This window comes from Phacochoerus africanus, chromosome 7 (genome assembly GCF_016906955.1).
Source record: "Phacochoerus africanus isolate WHEZ1 chromosome 7, ROS_Pafr_v1, whole genome shotgun sequence".
In the NCBI taxonomy this organism is placed as follows: domain Eukaryota; kingdom Metazoa; phylum Chordata; class Mammalia; order Artiodactyla; family Suidae; genus Phacochoerus; species Phacochoerus africanus.
Window position 1 is genome coordinate 22,774,695 of NC_062550.1, and position 16,150 is coordinate 22,790,844.

Consider the following 16,150-nt stretch of genomic DNA (forward strand, 5'->3'; position numbering starts at 1 on the left):
CCGGCAGACACACACACACCAAAAAAAAAAAAAAAAAAAAAGATCTTAGGTCAACTTTTTACATATAATAAAGGAAAAGAAATGAGATGAGAAAAAAATCTCTATTGAAGAATATAAGGAAAATTGTCTTCACTGGAACAAAAATATTTGCGAAAATAAAGCTTGAGAGAGAGAAAGACCAATGGATAAAAGGAGGAAATATATACTGGAAGCTTTAGTTGGATACACTGTTATTATAAGCTCTTTTGTTTATTTCCTTTGCACATAGAACAAACATTCATTTTTTTGAGGAAGAAACAGCCCTGTGTGTCATATTCATGAAGGCTTTTTTCACTTGTTGGTTCCGTAGGCTGTAGATAAAAGGATTCAACAGTGGTGCAACAGAGGTACTGAGCACTGCAATTCCCTTGGAAAAAGATATTCTTTGTTTGACTGAAGGTTTAACATACATGAAGATGCAGCTGCCATAAGAAAGGGATATCACAATCATGTGAGACGAACAGGTTGAGAAAGCTTTTCTCCTCTGATTACTTGAGGGGAGTTTTAGAATCGTTAATGCAATATAGGTATATGATATTATCACCATCACCAGTGTGACCACGAGAGTCACTGAAGCAGATATGAATCCCACCGTCTCAATGAGATGTGTGTCTGAAGATGAGATCTGCATGAGGGCAGTTGTGTCACAGTAGAAATGATCAACGATGTTGGAGTCACAGAAATCAAGCTGCAGGCCTAAGAGGAGAGGTACAAAGATGGTAAAGAACCCAGCGATCCAACAACTGAGGACAAGCTGAATGCAGATCTTACTGTTCATGATGGCTGTGTAATGCAGGGGCTTACAGATGGCAACGTAGCGGTCATAGGACATTGCTGCCAGCAAGTAAAATTCCGATGCTCCAAGAAGGAAGACAAAAAATACTTGAGCAACACATCTGCTATAGGAAATGGTTTTGTCCCCAGTTGCCATCATAACCAGGAAATTAGGGATGCATGTAGTAGTAAAGGTAATTTCTAAGAAGGAAAAGTTCCGAAGGAAAAAAATACATGGGGGTCTTGAGGTGAGGATCCACCAGCGTGAGTGTAATGATGATCAAATTGCCAGTGATGCTTAGCAAGTAGGTGAGAAGGAGGAAGATAAATAATACAATTTTCAATTGTGGGTCATCAGTCAAACCTGCTAAGATAAACACTATCACTTTCGTATGGTTTCCCATTAGTTTCCTTTACTTTTCCAGGTCTACATAGAAAGAAAAAAAAAACAGAAAAAAAAGAAAGTGATGCTTTCCATGCAAAGAATAACAGTGGTAACTCGTGTTGTCAGTAACGTTAGCAAAATTCTATTTCAGATAGGATACACAGTGCTCATTCATGTTTTAACAGTGGTTATGCCAGGAAGAACAATAGTTGCATTTCCAGCGGTTCTGAGCAGATAATTCAATCTTAACTTGGGATTCAGACACAGAATAACGTACGTGATTGTAGTAAATGTTAAAGGGAATTTTAAAGCATAGAAAATTCTATGTCATTCTTGATTTTATTGCAGGAGTTCATATGAATGCCATTTACTTTTCAATTAAGAGCTTTGCTTAATAAAATAAAATGATACCTGTCATTTTAAAACCTCACCCGATGTTCTTTGTTTAACAGACACACATGCACACATTCATACACAGTCCTAACCATCATTGATAAACAGGACTAATATACCTAAATCATTTTTACTCATTCATCAAATTCAGGTACCCGATTCCTGTGTCATTTACTCTGATGACTAATGAGATCCAATCTCAGATACATGAATATGAGATATCGAGAATGTTTATTTGTTGTCCTTATTAGCATTTCCTTTTCCTCAGTCTCCTCGCTGTTCTCACATTTCCCATTTTGTACCCAAAACAAAATCAGCAGAAGTAGTCCAGAATCTCAGTCCATGTAAAAAGCAATTGGAGTTTTCTTCTGCATATTGAGATTCTGCGAGTAGACCAGGTACAAATAAGTGAAAATGACAATACAGGATATTGGAAAAGATAGAAATAAATAAACATGTGCTCAGGAAGCTGTGGGAGGCTTTAAGGTAGAGAAGAGAAAGAAAAGGAGAAAGATTTAAGGAAACCTAGAGCGATAAGAGTTTTTAGAGAAGAGTGAGTTTGAGGAAACACTTAAAAGAAGATTGAAAACATATAAATAAGTCCTTTTTAAATTAAAATAGTTAAATGAGTAAGTAAAATATGTAACTGAAAATATGTAAATAAGTAGTGTTTAAATTAAAATACTTAAACGAGTAAGTAAAATATGTAATGTAGTAAGTAAAAATTTGGAAAAAAAATTGTAAGGAGAAAACTGCGACCAATGAAGTTTCTCTCCAGCTGCTTCTAGTCTTTTCCACCACCGTTTTATTCTTTTTCATAAGCAGAGACTAAAAAGATGAACAATTTGAGATCTGGGTAGTCCCAGAGATGAGGACTGAGAATTTGTTCAATTTCAAACACATATGTATCTCAGAATTGTTGACAAAAAGTTAAGGGAGTCATATTTCCCCATCACAGGGATACTCAAATATAAGACTAACATTTAATTAAAGAAATATTAACTCTAGGTAACTATTCGCAACGCTGGGCATGTATTGAGACAGTTCTGTTGTTCAGGTTTGCATAGCTAACAAATTGAAGATCTGGATTAAGTTTGATAAAGTGTATTTCCAAAGTTGTCCTCTTAAAAGAACAACATTTTGTACCAATAGTTTTAGATCAGAGATAGTGTATTTCTGTAACAAAGAAAATTAATGATCTATCCAAGAGGTTTTCCTTCCTGGTTATCTTTATCATCACACATAAAAAGACTAACTCGTTATGATGGGCACTCGATAAGACAATGTTTTCTAGATCGGAAATATCAATATTATTATTTCCAAACTCTAAAACATACTTTAGTACTGAAAACACACACACGTATATATGTATATACATATATATGTATAATAAGCATGAAAGGACAAATAAAAGTTGTTTCCAGTAGCATATACAGAAGTTTTTAGGGTAATTCTAAGATAAAAGAAGTTATCTGCTTTCAAAATTACATTAATAATATAGACATATGCAACAAGATATGACTATTATTATTCCTGGGCATTTGTTATACATTCATATATTCATGAAGCAATGTATTATATATTTTTTTTCATTTACACAAATGGCTCAGTGGCAACAATTGGAGGAATGCGTAAATCTAAACACAAATCAGAATTTCACATGTCAAATGATTTCTTTTTCCAGAATTAAGACTCACACATGGCAGATAATCCCAACACACGGTAAAAATATTACAACATTCACATTACACAACCATTAGAAGTTGGGCCTATGATTGTGATTGTGTTTAGCTGTGATAAATATTGCGAATTTCAGATAATTTTTAAAGGAGACATTTTTCAATACTAAATTACCATGATATTCCATTCGCCTTCTTTCTTCATTTTCTGTAAATCCAAATGTAAAAGGTTAGAAAAGAAAGGTTCATACTTCACTATAAAAATACAACAGACAGGAAATACGGTCTTTAAATTATAGACATAGCAATTCATTTCATCTGTTTGAGTCCTAAAACAGTCTGCCAAAAATACTTAAAATCGCCAACATCTTTTTTAAGAAGATAAATACAGAGATTAATTCTAACAAAATCATCTTTGCTTCAATATTTCATTCTTTTATCATCATGCTGAACACGGCACAGTGATGTCCATTCGTCTTTGAATGCATCTCAGTCTACTCCTCAGTCTGTGGTTGGTTTTTCTCATCTATGACAATTTTGTAAATGTAGATGCTTTGTAATTAGAACTTTTTTCTTTCCGTATTTTTTGACTATTGTATTAAATTTTCCCATAAGACAACTTATTTGGATCTAAAATACATTTCTAAGTATTACCTACAGTGCCGTACAAAATTAATCAGCGTGATTCCATGGAGTACTTATGTTTTCTGTGCCCTGCTGGAAAATATCTAAAGATTATGAAAAATCTCAGGAGGATATGAGATTCAAGGAAACCATTCCCAAAGAATCAAAAATGTATATGCTATACAAGAGTCTTCCCCAGACACTAAATGTTTTTAACAGTAGAATTATGTGCTTAAAAACCAAACCAAACCAAACCAAAAGACCCTGTTTTAACTACATCTCCCGAGAATTCAGTGTTGATTTCCCTAGTAATATGTTTCCCTTCCAACACATTCAAGTTTTGAAATCTCAAATATAATGACAGGGATTTGGAAACAGAAAGGGAAAACTTACTTTAATTGGTAATAGCAAGTGACTATATAAGACGGAGAACTTGGCCTGTCACAGAATAAAGTGCTCCCCAGGCCGGAGGCACCACTGTTAATTCTCCAGACACATCTACCACTTCGTGTCCTGTATGTCCTCAGTTTGTTTTCTCTAAAATAGTCTTTCTGATATTTTCTATTGGATCTTAAACTCATATTTCAGAACTAAGCATTGTCTTCCTTTTCTATAGTGAAGGAATATTCATCTCTGTTTATACCCAGCTTCCTTGTCATTTGTCCCTGTGACTAAATTTTGTCCAAAGAATGTACATGAAGGAGCCTTATTCACCTTCTATGGATTGTCATCAGATAAAAATGGTTATTCATCTCTTCCTCTTTACCCCTCTCTGGAATTAAAAGCTGATATGATGGCAAGCCAGTTGGAGCCATGAGTAATTATTACTAGGAATGGTGAATCATCAAGACAGAGCACATCCAGGAACCTGACCCCATTGTAGGTCATATCACCAGAGACACACAATGATTTTTATCGAAGAGTTTCAACATGACAGTCCAAACCTTTAGGTAGATTAAATTAAATTACTTTTTGTTTAAAATTCCATTATTTGTCAATTATTGTCCAAATACCAATTGTTAAATCATTTATTTCTTAGCTCCTTAATGAAAGTACTAACTGTTTATAGGTTGTGTGCTAAATATGTGTAGATCTTCTTAGGTCACTTTCTATATGTTTCATTTTCATTACTTTTGGTCATTTGAAACTTCTTCCATTATGCTTATAATTTTTTTACGCTATTCCCAAAATTGTATGCCAGTGGTAAAGGGTCTAGGTAGAGATTTATCTCCACAAATAAGATTTAATTTATGCACACAAGTAAAGGCAGACAACCTTGATCAAAACAAGGAATGAGATTATTCAGACCTGTTTTTCATACTTTTTGAGACATGATGGATTCATTGTATTTATTCTTAGGGTATAAGATTTAAGTCCTCTGAACTAGAAACCTACTTATTTACCCAGGCTCTTTCCAATTAGTAATCATAAATGGCAACATTTTGTTTTCAGAGACTAGGAGACAGCAAGAATTTCTTTTAAGATTTCTTACTCTGTTAGGTGCTGCTTTATACTTGGGGTCTGAGGCTTCCATTACTTGAGAATTAAGATAGATCAAATGTGTTTAGGGAAGAAACACTGAACAATGTCAGACTTACTAGTCTTCAGTTTCTTTTTTTTAGGATTTTTATCTTTTCTATTATAGTTGATTTGCAATGTTGTGTCAATTTCTGCTGTACAGACCCAGACGTACATAAACATGTGTGTGTGTGCGTGTGTACACACACACACATATGTATATATACACATGTATGTACGTATATACATGTATTGTTTTTTTCTCACATTGTCCTCCAGTTGCTTTTAATACAGGCTCTTTTCTCTCCAAGTAAATTCCTGCTATGTTACAGAGCGTTCCAGCTTTTCAAATGGCATGTCACATGTGTTAAAGGACAAGATACTGCTATAAATTTTAATATCAGCCAGAGGTAATCAGGTTACTAAGAGTCGCTTTTATACCCGAGTGTCTGAGAGCCTGGAGTCTCCTTTTGCACCTCCAAACACAGTCCCTAAACTGAAGTCATCATTACCTTGGCATGCTTATAAACCACTCTTTGCTGCAAACTGATCCAGGAGTGTCGGCACCAAATAGAACATTGGCTTTGAAATCACACAGAAATAAATTTGAATTTTGTCTCTCTCTTGCTAATTAGCAGTGTGATCCTGGGTAATTTATTGTAACTCTTTGAAATTCATTTTTCTCACAAGGTAAAGTAGGATAATTTATGTTACAAGTTGTTTTGTTGTGTTTTGTTTTGATTTTGGAGATTCAGAAAGTGCATATAGACACGAAGGATGATGCCTGGCATAGAAAGCTTAGTCCTTATTATAAGACCCAAATAGTATTTTCTAGTCTATCTTACTCTACCAGCCTGCTGTTAGAGGATTTGGGAGGGAAATCTTATTCATAAATTAAAAAAAAAAAAAGTCTATGAGCACTAAGCCTGTGTGACTGTCTTTAGTATCACATGCAAAGTTGTAGTTGTAGAAATTGGGGTGTTTGGGGTTTAGGATTTTATGATACTTTAGCAGGTAAACATTATAATGTTCAGGTAAACATTACATAAAAGAGTAGGACTTTTCATAGAATTAATGCATTCGTTTTTCCTTTTTTTGCTTATATGCTAAAATAAGTCTTCTTTAGTGCTATAATATTTGTAAACGTAAGAATGGGGCTAGATAGGCCTTCCCGTCGTGGCTCAGTGGTTAACGAATCCAACTAGGAACCATGAGGTTGCGGGTTCAACTCCTGGCCTCGCTCAGTGGGTTAACGACCCGGCGTTGTGGTGAGCTGTGATGTAGGTCGTGGACTCGGCTTGGATCCCGTGTTGCTATGACTCTGGTGTAGGCCGGTGACTGCAGCTCCGATTCGACCCCTAGCCTGGGAACCTCCATATGCCGTGGAAGCGGCCCAAGAAATGGCAAAAAGACAAAAAAAGACAAAAAAAAAAAAGAATGGGGCTAGAAAAATTACTCAAGTGTATCAAATAAATTGGGAGATAGTTTAGAAAATTCTGCATATTGGAGCATGAGCCAGATTATATACCTTCTATCTAACTTTTCCTCAACTATTTTTTTATAAAATATTTATTATGTACATTTTTAAGTATATACCATAGAGAGAATAATATAAGGAATATTCATGAACCATAATTCAGCTTCAGCTGTTGGAAACATTACGCTATTTTTGTTTAGTCTATATCTCTCTACTATTTTTAAGAATACAATTTTGAAACAAACAGCAGATATCGTATTATTTTATCCCTAATACTCCATTATTTAACAGTTAAGGGACTTTAAAAACAAAAGTCCAGTGATATTATCGCACTCTACATGTTTAAAAATTACCCAACCCCTTAAAAAAATGCCACTTTTCAGTTTCTTTAGGTTTTAGCATTAATCTGAAGTCTCTGTTTCACATCATTTTGTCTCAATTTAAAAAAAATTTAGAATAATATCTCCTAGCATCTTTTTTCTGTGCTTTTGGTTTGTTGGAAAAATTGGATTATTTTCCTATGGAACATGCCCCTTTCTAAACTGAATAGTTTGGATCCTTACGACGATGTTATTTAATATGATCATCTGTGCCCTGTATTTCCTGTAAAATGGTAGTTGCGTCTGATTTTTAAGTGGTTTTTAAATATACAACTTCAGTTTTATCAGAAAACCTTGATACTGGCTACCTATGATCCCACTCTTATTATTGGTACGCTTAAACTAACATTTGATTTTCTGGTTTCTGTTAGAACTCTTTTTTTTTATTTCCAGCTAGATTACATGCTTCTAAAGAAAAGAATTCATGTGGTCTATTGTTGTTTTATTAATAGTATATGCTGAATATACTATAATTAGCATATTTAGTATAAATTAATTTTAGTATTAATTAACAAGGAATATTATACTTTTCATCCAGTAGTTATATTATACCTTCAAATTAGTCTTAAAATATCTCAAAATAAATTAACTGGTTATTATTTTTTAGTATTGTTAGTAATATTATTGTGGTATTATGTAGACTCTAAGTAACAGGGTTAGTTCCAAGACGAATAGGAAAGAGCTGGGAAAGTATCAAGTGTGATCTCTTTAGGCTGCATTTTATGTTATCTTTCTATCTCTCTAATGTTTTCAGAGCATAATTTTAAAACAAATAAAAGATGCAATATATACTGTCATCATACATGTTCCATTATTTAACAGAAAAAAAAATTTAAAACATAACTCCAATGACATTATCACATTCGACCTATTTTTTATGTGCTTGTCTTTTTAGGGCTGTACCTGAGGCACATGGAGGTTCCATGGCTAGGGGTCGAATCAGAGCTGCAGCTGCTGTCCTACAGCAGAACCAGATCCTAACCACATCCATGGCCCAAGCCAAAGCTTGCACAATATCCAGACTCTTTAACCCACTGAGCAAGGCCAGGGATCAAATCTGCATCCTCATGAATAGTAGTTGGGTTCCTAACCCACTGAGCCACAATGAGAACTCCTCATTCCACATATTTTGAAATTACTTTAACAAGTATAGGATATTCAACTTATATTTTCCGTCTTGGGTGCTTTGAAAGTTTGTGTTTTGCAAGGATTGTATCCATTTAATATAAATAATCTATTGTTGGCATAAAGTTGCTCGTAATAGCTCATTATTCTTTTAATATCTATAGGATCTCTAGTGATGTCAATCTTATCAATCTTAAAGTCAGTTAATTGTATCTTTTCTGTTCTCCCTGATAATTTCACCTGGAGACATAGCAATTATTCTCACCTCCTAAAGATTTGCCTTTTGTCTTCACTAGCGTTTCTATAATTTTCTGCTTTCTATCTCGTAGAGTTCTTCTCCAGTTATTTAGTGGTATAGCACTGTGTTTGGCAAATACTTCCCAGACAGTTGGGTATCCAAACACCAACAAATTAATTTTGATCTATTCTCAAACTATGTTAAAAGACTGATCTAGTCACCCAGTTCCCATGAGGTGAGTACCAGTGGGTAGCACCCTTTGCTGTGCATAACGACCAGGTAATGAATGGTTTGCCAACCACAACAGAATAGTCATGGGACAGAGGATCATGAAATTCTGAAACTCTCCTCAACATGGGAAAAAGTCAGTACTTACACTCTAGGCAATTGTTTAGTCTTTGGTCACAATAGTTATCAGGAATTTAGGAATATAGATTAGTGTAAATGAGATTTACATAAAAGAAGTTTTGGAGGAAAAATACATTAATTTTAGTTAGGGATTCAGCACCATAAAGAGGATAAGTTCTCCATCAAGCTCCTCCTTCTAATTGTGAAATAGGATCAGGAAACTAACCCTTTGCAGTAAAGTTTAATCTGTAGGTTTAAGCCAAATGAACTGTATCTTCATGATTGGCACTTATTTCGATTTTATGAATATTAGCAAAACTACACAGTAAATATAATTAAAATAACAGCAGACATGGGTTTTTTTTAAGGCTGACAACCAAAGAAAGACACTTTTTCAGAATCCTAACCATGAGAGAATATTTTTTCCTTGCAGAAAATGTCACATGATAGCTAAGATATCATCATAGCCTAAGAAACAGCTACTCTTTAGCAACTTGTGTAGTTCCTATTTGCCAAAATGCAATTTTCCTGAATGTTTCTAATTTGACATCTTACTTCCTGTATGAATATTTTAAAGAGCACATTAGTCTTTTGAATTGCAGTTTCTGGTGATAATAAGAAAAAGTAATTGAAGTACCTTCTAAATGTGTCAACTATAACCCATGTTCTAAAGACTTCCCTTCAATTATAAGGACTCGTAAGTTCCTGTTATATCCACAAAATGTTATATCTACATTTCATTTTTCCACCCAGTTTCTGAATTTAACTTCTAAAACCTGAAAAGTGTTTATTTCTGTTCGACATAGAAAATGTCATATATTTAATATTTGTAATCAATCTCCTACTTTTTACTGAATGTATCAGTCTGAAAGCATATTTTAGTATTGATCTTTTAATCCAAGTAATCAGTTCATGCTTTTACAATCTGTTACATATAAAGAAAGAACTATAGGAAAGCTTAGTAAAATAGAAATCAAAATTACTTTCTTTTGGGAGCTCCCTCTGGTGCAGAGAGTTCAGCATCAGCTTGGGAATGCTGGGACTCGGGTTCAAACCCCACCCAGCACAGTGGATCTGGTGTTGTTGCAGCTTAATTGGAGGCTGTGGCTTGGATCTGATCCCTGGCCTAGGAGCTCCATATGACATAGGGTGACCAAAAAAAAAAAAAATTACTTTCCTTTATCATCTTCCTTATGGAACATGGGGGGAATGTGTGTACCATTTATAATTTATAATTCCTTCAGCTCATTTATTGTAGTACAAACCATGAGAAGTAGATCAGCAATATCCAAGTGATTTTCAAAACCAGGGTCAGGTATTGGTTGCCATGACTATACTGGTCAATTCCCCGTGAGGTTGTGGTCTTCAGTAATTTCTTACAATCTTAATATGTTATTTTGGAAGAATCTACATTACTTTTAAATCTTTAAGCGCTATTTTTTTTACACACGATCATTTTGTCATTTCTAAACTGGCTAGATTTAGGCATATAGACATTTCTTAAAAATATGTCCTAACAGAATAATCCTGGAAGTTAAAAAAAATGTTGAAAATTGTTGAGTTCTGTACTTATGCATATATCCACCCATATTACTTTCATATTATTAACTCTCTCATTTTCTGTTACAGGTACCCTATATCTAGCACTTCTGTGATGTCCTTATTTAATCGCTATCTTGAAGGTCTCAATTTAGCATCTGTTAGGAAAAATTTTAATTTTTTTTCATTTCATCATTTTTCTCGATCCACCTCCCTGTATTATTTTTCTCCTCTTAATAATCATTACTTCTAATCATTACCACCAATATCTTTTACAAATCATCCCATCATTCATTACTCCTCAAGTGGTGCACTGGGAACTCGGGTTTCCTGAGTGTAAATTTTCACAATTCTGTTTTTTAGCTCTGCATGTTTCAAAATAATCCTTTCTAAACTGTCTTTTGCTTCTTATTAGAATGCTAATACAAACTATTACATCCTAATGTTGTTTCCAGAATTATATATGAAACACCTACCAGTACCTGCAGTTTAGTGAGTAGTCCACAAAATGGAGATCTTATTTTAATATCATGTTGTTCAGCTTCCCTCACTAGAATAGAGAGGCGGAAAGCATTTCAGGGTAAAGCATTTCAGCATTTCAGGTGGAAGATGGCATTAGAAACAGCATTATTAAACTACCTGGGAATTCAAATTCAGAGGCCAGTGGCTGTAGTTCTGTCATCTGTCAGGATGATGGGATGTGTCACAGCCTAACCAAGGTGGAAGAGAAAACAGCTGATAATGTAACATTAATCTGTTTGGGAGTGGGAAGAGTGGGAATGGGGAAGTTTTACTTTAGAAGGGCTCAACCTTATTAAGAGTTGTAGTACATCTTCTATGTTAAGTAAGTAGTAGATAACAGACATTTAAAAATCTATAAGTAAAGCGTTTCAGGACAGCTAAATGTTAAACTAGGGCTTTAACTTGGATAGTATATTTTTTAAGCAAATCCATCCTGGTTCACACAGAACCAAAACTAAAAAGAATATTGAGAACATCTTAAGTTTTGCTTGTATAAGATTGTCTCAATAAGTTACATATGTTTTCACATTCTGTGAAATCATTTGATACTTTTTCTCAAAATGGGAAAAGGAGCGTATAAATTATGGAGCAAAATGTAATCAATTCTTTTAAAAGATAATATTCTTGAAATTGTATTCGTGACACATATCTTTTAAGATCCAGTTCATTAACTAGTTGTACAGAAACCTGTAAAACTGTCCTGTCACTTACATACTATATGTATTTTTCTCCCTGCCTATATATCATTCTGCTCTTTAGATAGTGTTTTTCAAATGTATTTTATGTAGGTCTTTGAATTTTTCTGCCAGTGTTCAGTAGGTGTCCTTGCGAGAACTGATCCATTTGTAGATGTATTCCTGATGTGTCTGTGGGAGGACATGCACTCCACATCCTCCTGCTCTGCTGTCTTGACTCAGTCTCTCCTGTTACTGTATATTTTTTAATGTCTGGTTGGGTAATTTTTTTTCTCAGTTTTAAACATTTTATTGAATTATAGGTAATTCTTTTTTTTTTTTTTTTTAAGGGTTGTACCCACGGCATACAGATGTTCCCAGGCTAGGAGTTGAATCTGAGCTGTAGCTGCTGGCCTATGCCACAGCCACAGCTATGCAGGATCCGAGCTTCATCTGCAACCTATACCACAGCTCACAGCAATGCCGGATCCTCAACCCACTGAGCAAGGCCAGGGATTGAACCTGTGTCCTCATGGAGGCTATTCAGATTTGCTTCTGCTGAGCCCCGACGAGAACTCCTGAGTATAGTTGATTTAAAATGCTGTGATAATTTCTGGTGTAGAAGAACTTGATTCAGTTATACAGGTACACACATCCATTCTCTTTCAGATTTTTTTTCCCCACATAGATTATATACCTCAGTGTGCCTGTGCCAACCCAAACCCCCAGACCATCCACCACCCCCCCAACACACACATACCTGTCTCCTTAGGTATCAGTAAGTTTTTCAAAGTCTGTGATTCTGTTTCTGTTCTGCAAATAAGTTCATTTGATAAATTTATATTTTTGTCTTATGTAGTTGTTCAGACTGAAATGTTGAAACTCATATAAAAGAGTTGTGTTTTTCTGTTGGTATGGCCTACAATGGTGTCAGGAACTTGGATGTATCCTATCTCGTTTATTTGCCATTCCTACACTAACTGGTCCAAATGGTGTGCCGTCAGATCTGCATTTCAACCATGAGCAGGTAAAGAGTAAGGGGATGGAAATCTCTTTTAGCAGAGGCTAAACCATGGAAGCTGCACTAGCCTATCTCCATTTACATTCTTTGGAGAATTTAGTCACATGGCCACAACAAATTGTAAGGAAAGCTAGCTATAGAAAGAGGTGGTAAGAATTCTATTAATTTAGAAGAAGTGGAGGATGTTTAGTTACTGTGAGTTTGGCTTAAGATCAAGTTGAAACTATCACAAAGACTATTTGGAGAAAAGCTTTCAGAAAAGAAACTGAAGTTATAGAGGACATGAAATGCTAAGTGTGTATGCGGTATTAACATGTTGTATTTACCTTGAAGTACAATAAATTTCTGCATCTCTTTGTGTCACTTTTCATTACTAACTAATCTTTTCTGTTTTGTTTCCAAATGCTCATCTATACACTTGGGATTTTAACACAGAAGATGTGGAGGGCATACAGATGTTAGAGAAATCTAGATCAAAATCTCTGGAGGCAGAAGTAAAAAAAAATTTTTCAATATATATTTTAATGTTTAAAACTCTTCAGGTCCTGGGAGTAATACCAGGGTAACAGAAATTTTTGATCCTTTGGGATTGGTGTTCTTAGATGTCATACCCTCCTGAGTGTTTTTCATAATCATTAGATATTTTCCTTCAAGGCACAGAGAATGTAAATACTACATGGGATTAAGTGTTGAGTAAAAAGTTGCCAAAAATAGATGAGAAAAATATAATCATAAATTGAGAGGTAGAGTGAAATCTATTCATAGAGGAGTGATTTATCAGTGTGCTCTGTTAAGCAAGGTTTAAAAAAAGGAGTTAAATATTGAAGTAGAGATGATTTTGTCTGAACAAATCTGTCTATATGTCTTCAAAAAAGATGTTGGGGATTTTAAGTATTTTTGGCAGACTGATTTAGGACTCAGTAAGATGAATAGTCTTGGTATGTCTAAGATGTAAAGATCAGTATTTCCTGTTAGATGTGTTTTCACCTACCTTTGTTCTATTTTTGCCATTATTGTTAACCTCCTTTTCTCTAACTTTTGATTTACTGATTTAAGGGAAATTGTGAAAGAATATACAAGCCCTACTATCATAATTTGGTACTGAATAACTTCTCCTGTTAAAAATTTTTCTGACATCCACCATATCTAACACAAGTAAACATCACTGCATTCATAGACATGACTTCTATTCATTTTATAATGTGAATTTTGTTAATAGTGTGTGTTTAGAAGACTTGGTGTGTGCAATTTTATTTTTCTTTCTCGGTCCACCCATGGCATATGGACGTTCCCAGGGCCAGGGATCAAATCCAGGCTGGACCTGTGACCTATGCCAAGGCTGCAGCAATACTGGATCCTTAACCCACTGTGCCAGGCAGGCGATTGAACCCATACCACCACAGAGACAACTAACCTGCTGTGCCACAGTAGGATCTCTGAAATTGTTGAAGCAATTTGATGTAGTATAATTCTGAATTAGGTCTTTAGATGTCAGCATTCTGGATGTATGCATTCTTACAGTTGTTGACATTGAGTCATTTGTGTAAATGAAAAAAACATAATAGATTGCTTCATAATTATGTGAGTGTGAAAGAGATGTCAAGAATAATAATAGCCATTTCTTTTACCCATATATGTCTGTCTACATTAACTACATTGTTTTCACAGCTGATCTCATTTCTCATTTTCTTATCTTAGCATCCCCCTGTCAACATCTCTGGATATTACTGGAAACAACCTTTAGCTCTGTGTGTGTCTGTGTGTATATGTATGTATGTATATGTGTGTGTGTGTATGTATATGTATATATATACACACACAGATACACATGCCTATATCCACAATACAAAAAACATTGTCTTAGCTAGTGCCCATCACAAAAACTTAGACATTTTTAGGGGTTTGTTGATGAAGATACTGAGGAAGAAAAATTTCTTTGGAGATATCATTAATCTTTTTTATGAAAGATATATGCTACATCTGATCTAAAATTATTTGTATAAAGTGTTTCACTATTTTTTTTTTTAGTCTTGTCTTTTTAGGGTAGCATCCGTGGCATATGGAGATTCCCAGGCTAGGGGTTGAGTGGAGCTACAGCTGCCGGCCTACACCACAGCCACAGCAATGCCAGATCCGAGCAGCATCTACAACCTACAGCACAGCTCATGGCAGTGCCAGATCCTCAACCCACTAAGCAAGGCCAGGGATTGAACCTGCAACCTCATGGTTCCTAGTCGGATTCGTTTCTGCTCTGCCATGATGGGAAGACAACTTTGGAAAATACATTCTTTCAAACTTCATCCTAATCTCCAATCGGCTAGCCATACAACCCTGAACAATAGGACTGTCACATGTAATGCATACCCAATGTTGAAAATAATTATCTACAATTAAATCTTCTTGAATCGCATGTTTACTGTATATTTGAATATCCTTATAACAGGGAAATGTATGCCTCCTAAAATTTTGTCAACACTTTTAAGGTTCATTATGTGTTTAAAATTTAGCATATAGTCACACTTCATCTCTTAGACCATGGTGTTCTCAAAATTGTTCATCTGTTTGTGTTTTATTAGACAAAGTTGAAAATGATAAGTGTAAAGAGTAGAAGCAGATAGAAATTTTATTGGCCAACATTTTTGACTTACTTTTATTTGCTAATTTTTCAAATTAAATTACAAATAGTTACTTACTAGTTTACCAAATTTCATTTAAAATTTAACTTACTTATATATTTTAATCTATTTTTAATATTTTTCTCAAATTAACAATCTTATCTCTAAAAATCATTCTTGCCTCTCTAGGTTTTTATAAGTTTCTTCTTCATATTGTCTTCTTTCTACTTCTCACACCTCATACAATTTCCTGAACACATATTGTATATTTTAATGTCCTGTATTCTCATCTTCACCCTATCTACCTGGTATACTCTCAGAATCATTCTTGTAACATGTATTGAAATTATTATAATGTCCCTGCTGATTTTGTTTCAGGTTACAAAGTAGGAAGTGTGGGAGTTGGTAACAGAGATCAAGGGAATGGAATTACTAATAAGGGCAGAAAATAAATACATTACTGACAACTCATATTCACTTCTCTGAGGTTGGATCTCATTAGCCGTGAAAGTAGATGACACATTCAGACATTTGAGTTTGATTAGCTGAGTAAAATGGTAAAAGTGTACCAGCCATACTTATTGATGATAAAGCTAGAAGGGGTGTGTGTGTGGGTGTGTGTGTGTGTATAAATTAAATGCAAGACATGGACTCATGTCCTTGTAATAACAGGTACCATTTTACTTTTATTACACAAACCTCTTATTGAAAAGGAAATGGCATTCATCCCTTCTTATGCAATATCAAATATGGAAAAAAGTATTTTTCTCTTCTTTAAAAGTCCCTCCAATTATCCTTC

The 16,150-nt window shown here is 34.6% G+C and overlaps 1 protein-coding gene across 1 annotated transcript; it reads right to left on the minus strand.

The window, feature by feature from the left end:
- Positions 1-277: 277 nt before the first annotated feature.
- LOC125131849 (olfactory receptor 6C74-like) lies at positions 278-1,217 on the minus strand. Its single transcript, XM_047788597.1, is given in 2 exon segments — positions 278-1,042; positions 1,044-1,217. Coding segments are annotated over 2 exon segments (939 nt in total).
- Between the last annotated feature and the right edge of the window lie 14,933 nt (positions 1,218-16,150).